The sequence below is a fragment of the Seriola dumerili genome, unplaced genomic scaffold, assembly GCF_002260705.1.
Source record: "Seriola dumerili isolate Sdu_G_001 unplaced genomic scaffold, Sdu_1.0 BDQW01000134.1, whole genome shotgun sequence".
Taxonomy (NCBI): Eukaryota; Metazoa; Chordata; class Actinopteri; order Carangiformes; family Carangidae; genus Seriola; species Seriola dumerili.
The window spans coordinates 1,601,618-1,621,224 of record NW_019174389.1 but is presented as its reverse complement, the minus strand read 5'-3'; the positions used below and the strand labels follow the sequence as shown (position 1 = coordinate 1,621,224).

General features: G+C 40.0%; 1 protein-coding gene across 1 annotated transcript in view; it reads right to left on the bottom strand.

Moving 5' to 3' along the window:
• Positions 1 to 16,337, bottom strand: part of gbe1 (1,4-alpha-glucan branching enzyme 1) — a 90,176-nt gene extending 73,839 nt beyond the window's left edge. The window contains exons 1-3 of the mRNA XM_022748900.1: positions 16,079 to 16,337; positions 5,021 to 5,190; positions 2,160 to 2,275 (exon numbers count right to left, since the gene is read on the bottom strand). Coding sequence (XP_022604621.1) covers positions 2,160 to 2,275; positions 5,021 to 5,190; positions 16,079 to 16,176 — 384 coding nt within the window. The 5' untranslated portion in view covers positions 16,177 to 16,337. The remainder of the gene's footprint in view (positions 1 to 2,159; positions 2,276 to 5,020; positions 5,191 to 16,078) is intronic.
• Positions 16,338 to 19,607: the final 3,270 nt, after the last annotated feature.

The window sequence follows — 19,607 nt, the reverse complement described above, 5'->3', positions numbered from 1 at the left end:
ACACGCATTGTCTAATAAGCGAACAACGGATACAGACTACATGATACACATTACAGCATTGGAAATCTGGATTGAAAAAGTACAGGAATCCCTCCTTCCTGTAGGATAACAGTGTGCAAACTAATGCAAAACAGAAAAAGTGCTGCAAAAGTAGAAACATAATTGCAAAAATAAGCCAGAAATAACAGCCCTCTAGTTTAAGAGGAGGTTTCAAGGTCCTGTGTATATTTCTGTCCCTGGATGTATGGGATTTTAATGTCAGCATTTATTTACATCTTCCAGCCATGAAATGCTTACATCATAAAAGCTGTGCAGTTACTCCCCATCCATTATACAGAAAAAATGGTGCAGATTGTTCAACCAATAAACCAAACATTTTTCAATATGTCAACATGAAAACCGGCCCTCTTCCAGAGAGCAGCTGCCTGCTCTCTAACGCAAAACTCACAGCTCTAAAATTATTACACAGGGCTCTCGGGGGGCAATGAGGACATAATACGGTGTAGAGGACAAAAAGCTACGGTATTGACCAGAGAACCTGTTGTGTGGTGAATCTAGATTCAATTGTAATTATGCTGTGTGCAGCTTCTCCATTGGTTTTAACACAGCCACTCCGCTGGCCCATCTTGACAAGGGATTTGAGCCAGGGAGCAATTTAGAAAAATAGGAAATCTAAATCATTATCCTTTTGCCTCTCATCAATTATGTCTGCAATTCAAGATTGGAAGGGGGTTAAAAGTATAGTTTGGAAATCTAACTGACAAGTAACTTTGCCTCCATCAGCCAAATAAGAAAGGAGAAAGCCAGCGTGAGAGTTGGAAAAACCCACTAAGAAATCGATCCTGTAGTGTTACCCACAGTATGTGTTCACCCTGCTTTGTCCCCTGCAGAAACGGGCATTAGAACCCAACTAATTCTGGCTACTGTTGTGAAGTAATGACTGTTCCAATGCCACCTGCCTGTGAGCCGTTGGCCAGACCCCCCTCTGGGGTTTTTTCATTATGGCCAGGCCACCTGGGGGTTAGCTGCCTGGCTCCCCTTATGACATGCTTCACAGTTTATAGGATTAGGAAAAGATAGTTGGATAAATGGACTGGCATAAAGCCTGACAGAGCGGTGGTCCTTCAGACAAATTGGCCAGCATTAGGCACATTAAAGAAAAATCAGACTGCTGGACAGGCTGAGGGGAACGTGGACAGGAAAAACAACTAAGAGCCAAGCAATTTGCGAGAAGTTAGGTGTGGATGGAAACCCGGGCATTCGATCGCTTAGATAAATCTTCAGTTCACTTCTTTAAAGTCTTGCACACTTACAACCGATAGAGCTCATTGTAAATACTGTACCCACAAAAGGACAGTGCTTGTTTATGGAGACAAATTGGGCCCCCGAACAAAGGGGATGGAAGGGCAAGCTGCTCTACATGAGAGTGATTGGAGCTAAGCTTGTGCTTCCACGAGGGAGTGCTGTGGAACTAATTCTAAAGTGGAGCTCACAGCAAGACAGCCATTCATAGGCAGCGGGGGTGCACAAGGAAAGGCCAGGTGCCAGCGTTTCCATCTGCTTCTTATCGTCCTTAGACTGACCTCCACTGACAATGGGAGCTGGGCAGGCTGTCCAGGGCGCAGGAGTGTGCCAACGATGACCCAGTCCCAAGGAGAGTGGCGCCGCGATGCCATCCATTCCTTGTCTGGCATCTCATTTCAGGATTATTTCTCATCCGCGCATTTTTTTTCGGGGAGGAACAATGCATAATGGGCAGTGCGTCTTTTGCATTTAACCCTGATGAATTATTTACAAGAGCTAAAAACCAATCATCTACACCTACTGTGGCCTGTGTTCTGCACCGAGCAAACATGGCCCAGTGTCCTGAGGGACACGTGTCGCAGATGGGAGTTGAAATAAAAGCCATCAGTGGGACTCCTCAGGTGTATCTACCCTCCACTGTGCAGATTGTGTACATACAGTAATCTCCCTTCTGCGCGCTGTGAGTATGACATGTTGTTGACGGCGACACGCCAGGTTTTCATCGGGTTCATAAGACAACCACACATGACAGGGAATCTCCCTCGCACATTACAGTGACAAGTTCCCAGGCCGCCGAAGCACGATGACACCTACTGAGGGAGTGAAGATAGGCATGAAGATGTTTTGTTCTCTACCTTGAGTTTGGTCTTATGATTCACAGCTGGAGACTTGTCATACTTAGCCGGCAGAATCAGTTCCCACTTGCCAAATTCTTTCTTGGTGTAGGGGTTGGCAAATTTGTTCCAGTCATCTATGGGTGAACACAGAGGGGATTTAAACACATTAAATTAAGAGGTTTACAACACAGGTCCAAACATTAGTTCTGATTAGCTCAGCCCTGATCAAAGAGAGCCACATGATCATAAATGACAGCACCCAAGTCAGTACATGAATCTCTCTTCTCCCTTTGGTATCCTGTGGCAGGACGTGACCACAGAGCGGGTGAGTAGAGAAAAGTCTGAAAAAATACCTACGTTTTAAATAAAGTTTTTTTTCTACCTTATTTGTCACTTTGGGACTCCTCGGATCTACAAGTGAGTTCTTGACCCCAAGGTTGAAAATCCCTGTAAAATGTGTTGTCTCCATTTTGTACTGCCAATGTGGAAATTAGCCTGGCACAGTTTTAATGCGCTATGATGATCAAAACAAGGCTCATATTACACAACTGAGACGTATGTATTATTTATTTAAAACCTCTGCATGTGTGTATTTTATGTGATTATAGCTTAAAGTCTTTCTTGATTTTACAACTAGGAGTCACCAAAGACAGGAATATTGAAATCCAACCACGGGGGCTTTAATTATTATTTTTTTTTAATTGCAAATAAAACTTTAACAATTGCATTCCTGATTATTACAGCAGTGTGTTGCCACTTTACCTCGTGCTAACAAGCAGCTTGTAGCTGATACCCGCTACTGTGGCTTTTGCTCTATTTCAGCAACCCCATGTGGTCACAGGGCCTCTTTATTTTTCTGACTTCTACACTCACTCTTCACACAGTTTGGCACGCTCTCTCTCTCTCACTCTTTCTCTTTTACGTAATTCTTCCTTGTGGGTGCAACGCTCTCCAGTTTCCTGAGTTTTGCAACAGCGAGTAAAGCAGCAGGCTAAAAGAAAAACTGATAAAATATCACTTGACTGCTCATTGAATTACATCTTTGAGTGAACAACAGAGAGGCGTTACATTCATAACCTGCTGATACCACATTACTGGCTGCCATTGACTGACAGGAATATATCAGGACACAAAAAACATTTATCAGAAAGTGACCACTTTGGCATGTCAATTTAGGACGTTGTTTATATTCAGTAATCCATATCTGCTTGCTATTCATGAGCGAAAACAAGGGCAGGATAGGAAATGAATCACAGGAGATGTTCCAGAAGTGACCGGGCACAGCACCAGCACTTTTCACAGGCAGGCCCGAGTCATATTTTTTCACAATTTATTTATCTTCCTATGCTTAAACTCCTCTGAAAAAATACAGTGCATTATGCATCCAACCTGCACCATATTCATGACTAGGGCTGCTGGGCTGTTTCCACATTTACTATGAAATTGAAATCAAATAATATGACTGAGCCGTGTCAAAATATAATCTCTCACAGAATTGAAAGTTGGAATTGAGCTGCTGCCCAAGGTCCTGAGAAGATAATTAAAAAAGGAACAGGAATAATGCGGAAAGTGGGAATGGCAGCAACACAACTAACTAGCACAAAAAAAAATGTGTAGGGACAATAAACAAATTGACAAATCTCTGGTTTTGCACACTGCATCGGTCTGAGGATATTACTATTAGCATTTGCTCTCCTTTATCATTACCTGCAGGGTGTCAGCTCAGACTGGCTGTGGCACAGAGGTAAGTATTTGTGCTGAGGTGGGGGATGGCACACGGTATCTGAGTTATGTGCACTGGGCGGAAATCTTTCACCTTGTTATTTTTTTTTTTATATTACTACATTTTTTGTATTTTGTATTTGTCCGGTGAGAGTAATATATCGCTACTGGCATGTGTAACAGATCTCAATGCATTAATAAATTTGATAAAGGAAAGAAAAAAAATGACACTTATTGCTTGTATTACCTTGTATATCTATTTGATAGATGAAAGCAAGTCTCATTTAATCTTGTTAATGATGATAAAAATAAATTATTTTGCTGCATTTCCACAGCCCACATTAACCGAAAATAACACTCAGAAGACTATTAACCTGAAATTACTTTCAAAGTTGGGACTGGAGGGGATAGAGATTTCAGTGCAAACACAGAGGTTGCACTCTCTCAACAACTTTGCAGGCGATGATGAAATAACCAGCTACTAAAATATTAACAAACACTCCCACATTCAAAAGAACCCCCTTCAGTATGCAAGTTTATCCTGTGTAATCAATATTTTCCACATTTCCTACTCCCAGGTTGATTGATCAAAAGGGCCGATACCCTTGTACCACAGTCTGCTGTGCTTTTTCTTAATTGTTGGCCCTTTTGTGTTCAGGAGAGAAGTGTCAAATTTCTTATTTAACACACCGTGAAGATACGCAACCTTTGTGTTTGCACTGAAATCTTTTTCCTCTCGGTCCCAACAGTGTCTGTAACTTAATATTTAAGTATAATTTCCTTTTTAATAATCTGATTTATTATTGCAAATTGATTGCTTTTGTAGAACTGGAATGAAGAATACCTTGATCTATCAGCCTGCCACATGCTTCTTCAAAACATAATGAGGACGGCCTGCTGTGCCACGAAGAAATGAAGATTTCCCAACACAAAAACACTTCCTACTTTGTACAAATAAATTAATTGTGAAAAAAAATTAGTCGGTTAAAGCTGCAACTTTCAGCTTTAATTTCAGTGTTGTAGGAACTGCAGCACCTTTAAGTGTGGAGAAATGAATGAGCAGCGATAAAATTCACTGGAAGCTTTGAGGAAACAACCTGGATATCACGCTGGTGTCATGTTGTTCAGGAGCTGACAGTACTCCTCAGGCTACTTACTGAAGTCACCAGTCAGGAAGAGGGCCTCTGCAGCCGGAGCCCACTCTTTAAAGACCAGGCTGTTGTCAGGCAGTCGCTGCACGCCAAAGGTCCTGTAGCTGCGTGTGAACTGGTCAAAGCCTCCCTCTGCCTCTTCCAGCTGTACAAGCTGCTTCTGTAGCAGCTCATACCTTCAAACCACAGGGAACACACACACACACAAAAGTGCATGAATTCGGTGGAAAATCCGCCATTGGATATGCAATCCGCTGGATACATTCAATGTTATATATCATCTCTCAGTGATGTTGAATAGATTTCAATTACTTTGCAGTGAAGTGATTGATTTTCGTGTGTGTGTGTGTGTGTGTGTGTGTGTGTGTGTGTGTGTGAATTTCCATTGCATCATGCTGTCTTCTCTTCTACTTTAGTTGGCACTGTCCTCCATTTCCCAGAATGCTTTGATTTGAATGACATCTCTTCCAAGAGGTCCATTTGCATTCAGGTCTGGGTGTTAGCGAAACAACAATACCAAATGAAATAATGTTTCACCAGCTTTCTGTCTGTATATAAGTAAATATAGTGAGTCCAAGATTTAAGAATTTGATTCTGAGTTATTGACACAAAACCTGATGTTCACTGTTTCTTATTTATCTTAATTATTTAATTATGGATTTATCATTAATGTGAAGTATTCTTATAATATTATAATTTACAGATGGTAAATTATAATTTATCTCATTACCATATATCAGCTACAACACTCCACAGGAAGGATAACACAGTGGAAATTACAGTGATATTGTTTTTGTTCTGGTAAGCACAATGGCAACACAAGATGTTGACACGCGCACGCGCACACACACACACACACACACACACACACACACACACACAACATATCACTAAACAACTAGTTATCAAATTAAAATTACTGGGGAAGAAGATATGAATCAGTAATTACCGGTAATGCCACCATTACCGGGGAAAAAAGCAGCCTCTCTATTGTACAGTGTCAGTGTTATCACTTACTACTCCGAATACAGCAGTGGAACCAATTTTCAAAATCATTGGTCACACTACAATGCCATTCCGACACAAACAAAAATCTATTTCACTGAGTAATTAATTATTTCCACTAAGTTCTGTGTAATGAATGGTCTTAAATTTATCAGGGTGCCCAATTTTTAAATAGTTTACAAACTTGAACAGTGGAGCTTTCCTTTAAGGCAGCCACAGGAAGTAGGATGATTAATCAAAATTCTTTCCTTGAATGATGATGAATGGAAACAGGCCCTGGACTCTATGAACTGAGCTTCCATACAAACATGAATAAGCACTTTAATGATAATGTTTCTTATGTTTTCAATACATTAAGTACCTTACCTGTTGTTCCACTAAAAGTCTGATTTAATAAGTGAACACCACCAGAAGAAAGACAAGAAACAGTTGAAATATTTGTGTACTGTTTTTATGTGTTTGAAAAGGCTCCTTTGTTTGCACATGTGCAACTTTTCGAAAATATCGCAGCAAATGCAGTGGAGCAGCGCACAGTGCTGTATCTTAATGTTTCCATGCTAACATTATCTCTTTTAGGTCCCACCTGAGGATGCAAACCTGCCTCATTCCCTCAAGAATGTGCAACTGCAGGCACATCCTGAGAGATAAACCTCAGTCCGTTACCTTCAACTGGGAAGGATAGACTAACTACTTTGCAATTTATCTCACTTAAGTTCCTGCAGCCAGCTGGTGTCCATATCAGATTCCCTCTGGTACAGAAAGCCTCTTTCAGCCAGCTGAGTTAAGTGCACTCTCTCCCCAATAGCCCTGAAGCCAAGCTCAGACTGGCCTGTGAATGCCCTGGGGCTAGTGATGATGGGCTGAAGTAACAGCGCGATTTCTCAGCAGCTGCTCCCTGTGTTGAGCGCAGTGGATACAGACAGTGCTTGCCAAATGTAAACCTTTAAAGTCCAACCAATGCTGCCACATGCCTCCTTTGCCACTTTGTCACCATTTCAAGAATATGCTGAAAGGAATGACAAAGGCAGGATTCACTTAAGGGCAGAGCTGCACTGCCACAGTATTAATAGGCATGAAAGTCAAGCCTATGATTAGAACAAATGAGTTCCAGGGGGGTGGACCAGAGGGAATAGTGAGCCAAAATCCTGTATGCAGTATTCACCGCACACCTCTTGTGTCTGCTTCCACTTGAGATTACAGCAAGGAGGCAAAATCAAGACACACATCACAAATGAACTCCGTCTACGAAGACAGTTAATTTCAGAAAGTCATTAACAGAGTTGGAGCTATAAGCAAAATCAAAACTTTCATTTATTTTCCTATCTAACTATAAACGGGGGACTCTCTGCCTCTCTGCCTGTGTGCATTTCGATTCTCTTGACAACCACTCATCCGATCAACTTAAAGTTTTTTTGGATGCGCAGTTCTCGAGAAAGCTTCAAACATTGTTTTCCTATATGTTACTCAACATGAAAAAAAGGCAGAACTACACAGCAAGGGCATTCCTCTTAACTAGTTATTGACAATCAGACAAAGTCTAGAGCATCCATGCTTTCCTCTGTACCCTTATCTACAAATTTCTATGATGTTCTTTGTGTTTCTGTGTTCTAGCCTTGCACTGATGCCACAGTTTAATGTACAGTTTACTACAATATCTAGCATCAGACTGCACAGGGTATCCATAGGCAACATGGCCATAAAACACTCTCCCATCAAGCAGCAGAGAGCAGAGCTTGTGCTTGAGTGTGACCGTTTCATCACATATGGCAAATATGTCAACTTTTTTTTTCACCAGCACAAGCCCTGAATTCCTAATAAAGTCAGTGAACTGGAGTTCTGGTAATAACTGCTGTCTTCCTGTCTTCAACCCAAACCAACCTAGTTCTTTGTGTGTATGTTATGATATCTTTAAACTTACTAAAGGCAATTTTGCCATGATGTGATGTAAAGATTAACATGAACCAAGCAAACAAACTACAACACAAAAGACTGAAATACATGCATTTTAGAGTATCACACAAACACAATCCTTATGTGGGCCAAATCTCAGTTTTATAGTACTCTACTTCTATCTTCTCTTAAAGACCATTTATTTGACTATAACTTCTCCCAAACATTTCTCTGTGATTATACCACCTTTAAAACCACTCTCCTGGAATAACTAGTTGTTTGGTGTGCGTTGCTTTCAGGCCCAGTGTCTTTCTGAAAACACCACAGGAAGTCAAAAAAGTCAGGATTTTAAAATCCTACATATAGGTGCTTCAAAATAATAGACTTTTTTTAAGAGCCAAATCTATCAGTGATATATGAGAACCTTGAGAACTGAGAACCAATAGTTCCTAACAGGACACTGCATTCAACTGCTCTCAAATGTACGTGTGTTCCCCAATTACAAGTTGAACACATGAAAACACAAGTTCAGAAGACCAACTTGTTAGCAAACAATTGCTCATTTACATACCCAGCAGATATGGAGCAACATTATCATTTATTTGAAGTCGTGTTTCTGTCCAACTAATAAATGTAAGTCCAATACTCACTCCCGCTTTAGCTCTGTTTTGCTCTCCACCAATTCCTGAGGGAAATTTGTAGTCCTTTAGTTGCTAAATGCTCCACCATGACTGTACACTAGTTAACTGTGTCTGCCTACAGTGGATTCATTAGTGCTTTTTGCTGGAAATAGCCGCCTGCTGTGGCTATAAATGACACAAATGTGAGCTGTGAGAGTGAAACAAAACAGTAACGTTTTAGGCCATGAAACCAAGACAATGAGCTAAAAGATGCTGAAAGGTTGGGCATGAGTCTGAGGGGAACTGCATGAAAATATGCCGTGGGTTCTTCATTACAAACTACTCCTATTACATACGTCATGTGATCCAGGGCAGATATAAACATGTTGATTATAGCAGCTTTAAGAAACATACATTAAAAGATCAATCACAAGCCTGATACTTGCCTGAATTTTATGAAAGAAGAGATGGAACAAAGCTATATTATGGTTTCACTAAAAAAAAAACACATCTGCTCTCTCTCCCTCTCTGTCTCTCTCTCTCTCAGGTAGTACATGACAAGAAATACTAATAATCCCTGTGGCCAGAAATTACAAAGGACTTTTGTCCTGTCCCCTATTGAGTGGTAATAGAACAGCAGGAGATTATAGATGTGAGTCACAGATTTCAGCCCTGGCTTTCCTATCTCTTGGTCTGGGTAACTGTTCTTTATCGACAAAGATAGTGAAGAAAATATCATATGGCACAACTGAGCTATTATAGCAACATTGTAAGTGACAGACATCAACTTCCTGTTGAATAACTGAATCAATTCAGTGTCAGACAAATTTCTGCGTCTTCTCAAAGTTAATACAATAGAACTCAGACATCTTGTTCTGAAAAATTTTAGTAGCTTCGAATTGGATCACGTTGATACACTTTGGTGGAATTCACAAATTTGTAAGTGGAAAATTTCTTCTTGTCCCATAGTCATCAACTGAGATTAAGATTAAGAAGGCACTAAAGGATCTTTGGAGAAAGCTCTCTAAAAGAGAAAACCCAGGCTTAGAAGGCTCAAGAGAAACCTAATCAGTTGGCAAAAAAACCTCCTGAAAATCAAAGCTAAGGTTCAGGATATGCTTGAGAAGGTGGGTCAGTAAAGATCTGATCAAGAAGACTCTCCTGGATAAGAGAAATGAGGCTCGGAAACAGCAGGAGAAACTTGACTTAAGCTCTGAAGCACAGTGAGGAGCAGCAGAAGATCAATCATCTGCAGAAGCAGGAGAAGATATCCCCTTCGCAGGGCCACAGATGAGGTCAAGCAAATGCTGCAGGAGAAGAAACTGGAGTGGGCTAAGAAGCAGAGCAGCATGACGTCCAGGCTGGACAATCTGGGGACAAAAAGTGCACTAAGAAAAGTTCTTTTCACACCTGGCCTCAGCAATAGACAACCAGTAGTACGATTTAAAGCCTGACATTCGGCGGGAAGATCTCTCTTTGAATTGTCTTCCAGAGGTTGGTGAGTTTGCATTTTAGAAAACTAGGGCTGGGTTGAGAAATTTTGCTCAATTTTTTATGTGAAAATTGACTGAACAAAAAATCTTGACTTGAGTCAACAAATTCCACAAACCCCCTTTGTCTTGTCGTATAGTTCAACGAATGAAAAAATAAAATAATTCCTGGCTAGTATTAATGCTACAGAAATTTTTCATTTCTCTACAGCTGACACAGTCTCTGTGTCTAACATTAACTGGCTGTATGGGATAGAGGCAGAGATAGAGAAACTATAAAATTTTGTTTGGAGATATGGGTCATCTATTCATAAATGAGAAATTTCCAAACAAAAAGTTTTGTGACATTAATGACCATTATAAACAAGTCACAGTTGACCTATAATATCTAATTTTTCTGTGTTACTCTGCAGTCAGTGAGCACTTTATTGGCAACAACATACTATTACTGGGTAGTTCCACCCTTTGACATGATGCAACACAACATTTCTGCAGATATGTCAGCTGCAAATTCATGCTGCAATCTTCCGTTCTACCACATCCCAAAGGTGTTCTACTGAATTCAGGTCTAGTGACTGAGGAGACCACTGAAGTTCACTGAACTTATTGTCATGTTCATGAAACCAGTTTTAGACAAATTTTGTCTAGTCTGATGCTAGATATTGTAGTACACTGTACATTAAACTGTGACATCAGTGCAAGGGTAGAACACAGAAACACAAAGAACATCACCACCACCATTTTGAACTGTTGACACCAGTCATGGTGAGTCTGTGGATTCATGCTGTTGACACCATTCTGTCCAGTTTTGGTGTGCCCACAGCCTCAGATTTCTGTCCCCAGCTGCTGTTGAAGCTCATCCATCTCAAGGTTCAAGATCTTGTTCATTCTGAGATCCTTTCCTGCTCACCACAGTTGTAAAGAGTTACCATAGCCTCTGTGTCAGCTGCAACCAGTCTGACCGTTCTCCTCTGCAGGTGCAGAAAATACTCAAACTCATCCGACACCAACAATCACCACACAATCAAAGTCACTGAGATCACATTTTTTTTCTTCATTCTGATACTTGATGTAAACGTTAACTGAAGCTCCTGACCTGTATTTAAATGATTTTTTGCATTGCACTGCTGCCACATAATCAGCTGATTGGGTAAATGCATGAACAAGCAGGTGTTTTTTCAATATTCATCTAGCACAACCAAAACCTACATTTCTAAACCACAGTATAAAACTTTATGCATCAACAAACTTCTGAATTACCCAGAGTTTCACAGGTCAACACAAGTTCAAATGACTTGACTGGGTGAACAAGACATTTGCAAGTGAGCATTTGATAATAATGATCAATACTTATTCACAAATATCCAACAATCTTTTTTAGTACTCCCATTAGAAAATTTTGTTGCAGCATCAAGGCAAATCAATTGATCAAATAAATTATGTTCCCTAAGCTCTCTCCTGTCCGCTCTCCCAAGCATATCTGTACAAATCACCCTTTCAAATGTAGGTCTTTCAAAAATACCCATTTAAGCATAACTGTTTGCCCATTTATTTTAGCTTCTAATTATTTTTAAGGACAGGCATTGGCTGGTCCCCTGGTAGTGCTTTGCTGGCCACTCTAAGGTTAAAAGAAAGGAGGCCCTTTGCCTTTGCTGCCAGGGCCCCTAGACTTTGGAACAACCTGTGGAGATTCCTGTCAGTTCCCCATTTTATTTCACTTCTTAAGACACATTTCTATTTAAAAAAAAGAAAAAAAGAAATGTATTGGGTGATGCTTATTTTAATTTCATTTAAATTCTAACTTAATCTGTTTGTCTGGTTTATATTAACAGTTATAACGCACTTTGTTACCTGTACTGAAAAGTCATTATTATTATTGTTATTATTATCATTATTATTATTATTATATAAATGAATTTGAACTTATAACAGTCAAATTAATCAAAAAATCTAGTAAATGAGAAGAATTATTCTGACAACTCATTATTCAAATGGTAAGCTTTGCATTAGATAGACAGGACGGGAGGGGAAGAAAAAGCAGGGCTCATTTGGGGTGACTCAGAGTTTGCATCTGGTTATTATACAGTCAGTCAGAAAGAAACACAGCTATTAGATATTATAAATCCATGTGATGTCATGCTGATAATATCAAAAGTTAAATCAGCTAGACTCTCCAGTTGACATCTGGCTGTTATATTGATATCATATCTCAACTAAATTACAGTCACAGTTTAAAATCTTCAGTCATGATTACAGACCACCCTTTAAAACTCTCCCCACAGACGAGCTGAAGTCTGTAACCTGTTCATACACTCACTGTTAGACAATCAGAGCATCTAAATTTAGAGTGAATATTCAGGTCTGTTGTGTTGTGTATGACTGATGGTGACAGCTGAAGCACAGAGGTGTCAGGACAGTCTTGCATGAGCCTGGAGAAACACAAGTAGGATAAAGCATTTCAGCGTCCTGACCTCAGCTTACCTAAAGGTCTTCCATACAGCCCAGCAGCAAGGTGACTTTCAAATAATGTCATTAATGTCAGTCTATGACTAACTGCATTAATGAGGGTAAAGAAGGGCCTGAGCATTTGCAGATAGGTTGACTGATGAAAGCTACAATTCCCTGCTTACTTCCCCCCTCTTCTTGACCCTGAAGCAGGGCGATGGGAAAATAAATGTTGCCAAAGCTATCCTTAAAAAGAAGCTATCTAAAACATTAATTCATTATAGTTCAACAAGCAGTTTCAGAAATTTAATCCAGTAATTCCAATAATTCCTATTAACCAAGGAACTGCAGGCTGCCTTTTTCCCACTTATCTTTAATTCCTGTTTTTGAGCTCATTACTCTTCAGTCAGAGCACATGCATTGGTAGTTATCACTTCAAAGTCAATAATCAGTTTAGCTTTAAATATATTGCATCACCAGCACAAGCATGAGACTCAGACTTATTGCGATATTTTCACTTTGAAATAAGTTGTGATGACATACTCAAATCTTTGCAAAAACTCTTTGCTGTAATAAGCAGCAGTCCCCGTGCTCCCTGCTTTCATTTGGTCCAATTTAGGAGATACATGGTGCCATGTGCTGCAAAATCCTAGCAGCACTTCCTGCATACTTGCGCAACAGGAAGGGTAAATAATGAAGCATGTCAATAGAGCACTGTTCACTGGGGCTGTAACCTGCGTGCAGCATCAACGGTTGTTTTCACAATCAATCTGAAACTAGGATCCTGATAAAATAAAATAAGAGCTGCCTGCAGTCACGAAATAACTAAGTAGAATGGGAGGTTTGCAAAATATGCTGGAATAATTCTAACTGTCTTGAGCATACCGGCTGAATCGGGTGTGAATCAAAGTTCAACAAACCTGTGATCTGTGCAGCCTTGAGCCATGACATGCGGCGAAATCTAAAGAATCTGTGTGTGTGGTCATAAGTCTCCTTCTGATAAGCCAGCTGAATTCTTAGCACTGTGCAACTCAGTGAGGGGACTCAGCATGACGCCACAGCCTGAGAAAGCTCTTGATTTCTATGCCTGTTTTCATGATATGGTGCTTGGACGCTGGGCCTTAGAACACCATGGGGCTTACCAAGAATTAACCTTCACACAGCAGTGATCCTACATGTAAAATAATTTATGTGCAACTTTCATCAGTGAGACAGGTGTTTGAGACACGTCTAGAGCTCGGTGAAGCCTAGCAATCCCAAGCTGTGTCTGAGATGGAACTGACACGCTCATCTCTCTGGAAGGCTAGAGCCCTGCTCACATGTTTCAAATACAAAGCAGGTGGTCCCTTACCTGCCACATTAAAGACAAGATCTGACACGGTAATGAAAATGGATAAAACTATATGGCGCCTAAGCATAGTTTTAAGGCCTAATTTCAGGGACGAGCCAACAGTGAGCAGGTACTGCAGCAATGTGAGCTGCAGATCATTATCACTGTCGGGCTGTAAGTAAAAAACATTACGCACATTTTTTTTTTTAAAAATTCCAGCAGGTAAGGCTAATTTGACATGAGATGGGGAGTTGAGCTGAAGAATTGCACTCATTTTGGGAGCCAGATGGCCTTCTATTCAGAATTTAGCTCACAGGATGCGTTCAAGGATTATGAAATCAGCATTGCGTTATCATTAACTTGAGCATTTTGTTGCAACTCAAGTCATTGTGCAGTTATTTTAAAGTTTAAAGTGCATCCCTTTATTCCAGTAGAGTCTATAATCTAGTTAGAGCTCATGGATATCTAAAAGACACATGAACCAAAAGCAAATGTACTGTATATAAGTGAAATTTAAAAAAAAAAAAAAGGGTGAGATTGCGTCATCTGTTGAGTTACATAGAGGTTCTATTTACTTTGGGAGATAAGACTAGACACAAGGTCAGTGCATTTACCAATGAGAGACACATGCTGGTTCTTTTCAGGTCAACATAAGGTAACGCACTAAGTTGAACACATTTTTATTTAAAACACAGATTTGCTTCAGTGTTCACAATAAGCAAATACTCACTTTAAAATTCCCTGTAAATATTCACTGTATTATTTGGCATCCTTTGGGTGAGAAAAGTGGCAGGGAATAAACAGGCCTAAGGGTCGCTGAATTGACTAATTAGCAAAACTGATGTTTATGAAATTCAAGTTCAGTTAATTAAAACTGATTCTATTAAAAGGTTTTGTATATTTTGTCTCTCCTGGGTGCCTATTTTCAAATGTAATCATGGCATGTGAATATGTTTGGTGAGCTGACATAATGCTCTCAAAATCGTGTTACAAGGAACTGGGATAATTTGACAAAAAAAGGAAAGGAAAGGAAAAATCCATAGTATATGAGCGTATATGTAAAATCAAGTACTTTGCAGTCCAAGAAAAGCTTCTATAACAAAGGTTATGATATAGAGTAGGATTCTGGTTCATTTACAACCTGTGTGGCTCTAACTGAAAATAAAATAAATCTCAAACACAGCTATTAAGACATTTTCCAGAGAGCCAAAAAGGCTGCTATATTATTTATCAGAACTTTCCGCTTTGGTTTTTTTCCATTACTGGCATAAATATATGACTCAATTAAGAACATGCATCATGCAAACATATTCTAGTCCTATGTGTAGTATGATACCATCAACCATCATAGTTCTGGCAAGTGCGGGAAAATGTGATTGGAATTTATGATGGAAATAATTCCAGATTAATAAATGCCATAGCACACACACACACACACACACACTGCACAATCACTTCTACCACACATACAGCGTCAGCTACTTAAGACTTCCACCCTAATAATTAATTTGTATGGAGGCCAAATCGAGGCTGAAGGGGAAAATCATGCAGCATATGAGTATTGCATAAAGTCAATTAATGTCTGAGAGGTTATTTATATTGCAAAGCCTTTCACACTGCACGACGCAAAGCAATCAACTACTGTACAGTACGTGCTCCAAGTTGGAAGCGTCAGAAACTCTGGATTTTAATCCAATTTTAAAAACACAATTTAGGATAATTGATGCTTCGATAACAACCAGACCAGACAATCATAGCAAGAAAGCTATTAATGAGGACCGAGGCCTGCAGAAAGCAAAGTGCATTGTGATGCTAGACCACAGTGATGCACCAGCTCAGTCTGACCTCATGACGCAACGTGGACGTCACCTGACCGAGGACCATATCCCTACTGTCAAACATAGGAAGTTGAGAGACGACTCAACTTCGTCAGTAACTTGTCACATCAAATGAAAAGGCTCTCTGTTAGCGGTTCATAAATAAGATGAACACTCTCTAAACGCTTTTTATTCGGCAGTCTGGGAAAAAGGGGGGGGCGGAATAACAAGCTAGCTGCTACGCATGAGAGGGGTACGCAACTCTGTGCGACCTCCCCTAATTCAAAATGTCAAACCTGAGCACAGAAGGCTACTGTCTGGTGTTGCGAACGTCGTCTTTTTGTTTGTGTGTGTTTTATTTCAAGACACGAATGCCAGATTAAGCCTGGCCTCTCTGTTAGCTTCACCGGGGACTGATTTTAACGATACACCGTGACAAAAAACCGCCGTTTAAGCCGTGTTTTTACCTCCTCTTGAAGTCCTTCTCGTACGTTTTGAGATAGGGATCCATTTGGAGAAGGCAGCTGAACTCAGGAATTGTAACATTATCCCCTAGGTCTGCCATGGTTTCTTCAGACGAAACCAATCGAGCACCGACTGCTGCTGCCCGGACCTCTCTGACAGTGACAGCATGAACAGAGGAAAGGCATGTGCTGTGTGCGCGGGGTTTTGTTATCCACAGACAGCAGCGAATCAGGCTGCTTTCAGCCAAGCCCGTCCCATCACAATCACAGCGGGTCAGAGATAAGAGAGCCGAGCCGTGCGGTGCTGAGACACAGTGTAACTTTAAGATGACAGCGGAGGAAGCATCTGGCGCGTCAGAGGATGACTCGCATTTGTATGCAGATGTGCACTTTTGTAGGCTGTTGCAAAGAGAACTACTGTGTGACACACTTACTGAGAATTCACATCAAGGAACATTGACTTAAAACTCTTTAGCAGCATTATATTATGATTTGCTGTATATCTTATGGTATGAATGTGGGATATGGTGTGCTTTGACCTTGGATGATCAGTCCATCTGTTTGTTCAACACTTTGGTCCACAGCAACACAAACTACTGGTTAGATTACAATGGCATTTTGTATGAATATTTATAAGCAGTGTTCCTAAGGATTTTGGTGACCCTATGACCTTTATTCTAGTGCCACTGTCAGCTCAAACTTTTCCAGGTCCAGGGCAACATGTCTGACCACTTTGCCATAAATTGTGGTGCAGACATTCACGATACCCCAGATGTTTTTTTTTTTCTAGAGCCACCATCAAGCTACAATTTCCATTTAAAAAAATTGAATTTTCTGACCATCTTCATTCCTCACACAGGGTTGCCCATTTTCATTTTCGACACTCCGTGAGTCTGTCACCTTCCAACCAAAATGTCATCTTCACACACCAGACCTCTCACAATCCATAGGGCAGATTACTATTAAAATGACTGACTGTTTTTTTGGGGGTTTTTTTTGTCCAACTCTGTTATAATGTGAGGTGTAATGAACAGTGCAGCCTCTCGAGGCCACTACTGGGGCTTTAGACCTTTAGTCTTGTTGAGCTGAGTTACTATAATGAGTAGCTGTCATAATTTTTATGAAAGTAATTTATTAGTGACATTTTATTCAGAGCGAGTTGAAGATTAAAAATGTAGCTTTCTACAAAACTGGCTTTATTGTAAAAGTGAAATGGTAATAGGCCATGATGCATGCTCTCCATCCACAATTATAAACTTATTAGATATACGTTTGCAGGAAACTTTAACTAATATATAACTAATATATATGAATTCACATGCTCAGTGCAATCGTTTCTCACATTCTTCATGTCTGGGGGGAAAGCTGAAACTTTATTAGAGGAACCTGCATTGATTTAATCCGACAATGATTCAGTAAAAAGTTCACAGAGGCACGCTTCATGAAGCAAGATTCCCATTGATTGGGGCAAAGTTTAATGTGGGCAAAGTTTGTTTAATGTCAAGGCCTGGTGTCATAGAACCACATGGAACTGCCTCTAGCACTAAAACAAACACACTGACACACAACAGCTTGAGCGCTTGTGTGCATGTTGTATGGGGATTGTCTATTAAAGACAATGAGTTGATTTGCTATTCAGTTGTACAGCCGTCTCTCCTTTTAATCTTCCTGTCTTTCTAAAATACGATCCTCAAACTGTTTTGATCTCATTGTCTGTGGCCTCAGTAACTTTGACCAGAGACTCCAAGGTAACCTTGCTATAACTTACATTAAATCCCTCCCAGAAAAAGGCTGATAAATATGCACGCTGACTGAAGAAATAGTGTCCCTCTTGAAAATGTTGTCCTTGTCGCGAAATAAAACTGTCTGAGCTAAAGGTCACAAAGTGAGTGTCATTCTAAAGAGCCATCTGTTGGTAATAGATGGAACAAGTGTGTTAGTGTCCACCCCAGAAGGTTATGCCAATTAATATCATTTTCCCGTGATTCACGGCTAAATAACAAATGTTTACAGGGATGTGTGGAAAGAGTCAGAACCCAAAGACACAAAAAATAGATTTTAGCTTGAATTTGACAAGAGGTAAGTAGCTGATTGATTTTATCTGTAAGCCATATGGCAAAACAAGCAACAGCAACAGTATAATTTATTACCTACTCACTGTATTTGATCCAGGTAAACTATTTTCTCAGCTGATCTACATGTCCAACAATATAAAAAACAAGATTTTTGTTTTGCCTGCAGAAATCCCAGACAAAAACAAAATCATTATTTCCGCCAAGCTGACCTGTCTTTGATCACAGAACAGTTTGTCTCTCCCTGTCTCACCTGCTTTCAGTGCGACCAGAGGCTGATATCAGTCATCCGATTGGTTATCAATCTGTCCCAGAAAGGAACGCCCCCTTGGAGACTCTGAGCTAGAGCTAGAGCTAAAATATTTCCACACCAAAATACTTGTTGTGTACCACACTTACATACAGTCTGTGACTTGTAGCTTTTCATTTTGTAAAATTGATTATGTTGCACTAAGTCAATATAGGGCTGAATAACACTTCACTAATGATAAAGCAACCCACACTAACCTGGCTGTAACTTACAACAGGGATATTACACATTGTGTTGTACTGTATTCTCAATGAGGAATCGACAAATAATGCTACTTGGCACGTAACCCCACTTTGTATCACTGCTACAATTTGCACTGGTGTTGTTGTCGGTGTTCTTGACTGTTGTGTATTGTTGTGGATGACACTTGCATGACTTGGCATTAGCTTCGATGCAGTAATAATCTAAATGAAAATGGCAGATTTATAGTTTTTCTTTCATCAATACATTATGCAAACATTAAAAACTCACAATCTGTGGTAGCATTACAGATTTCTGAACAAACCCTGCCTCCATTCCTCCTATCCGATTTACCCCGAGTAAATCTTGTTCCGTTTTCCCAAAACACCACAGTTATAACCCTGGGTGGCTTTAATTTATTCATTCGCAAGAATTCAGATGACGGCTGAAGATTAAGCTCCGAGTTTTCAAAGTTTTGAACGCTCCCTCCCCCCGTGGTACTGAACTGTATGTCCCACCACAGAATCCTATTTCAGTCTGAAAGACTATCAGAGATGCAGAACATAGTCAAAATGCCAATTCTGTGTGACTTTGCTAGAAGCCGACACAAACAAGTTTCCTGTTCAACTTAATTGGTGTGAGTACACAAGCATGCCACACTGATATCTTGTGTAATGAAAAAATACAATTAGTCTTTCAGTACCTGTAATTATTCATCAAAGCATGATAATGCATCCAAGCTGAGAGAATTACTTCCCAGTGCATGTTTAACTTCCGTAAGACACCTCCAAGGCAAAAATTATGGCTGCAGAAAGATAGAGGACTGGGCAGTGAAGTGAATACTAAAACAGGAAAGTCTAAAACAAACAGAAATGTCATATGAACAGACTAAACAGACAGAGCACGGAAGCTGAAAACATCCAAACTTTGATTTCAGTGATTTACAATGACATATACTTTCAATAAAAAG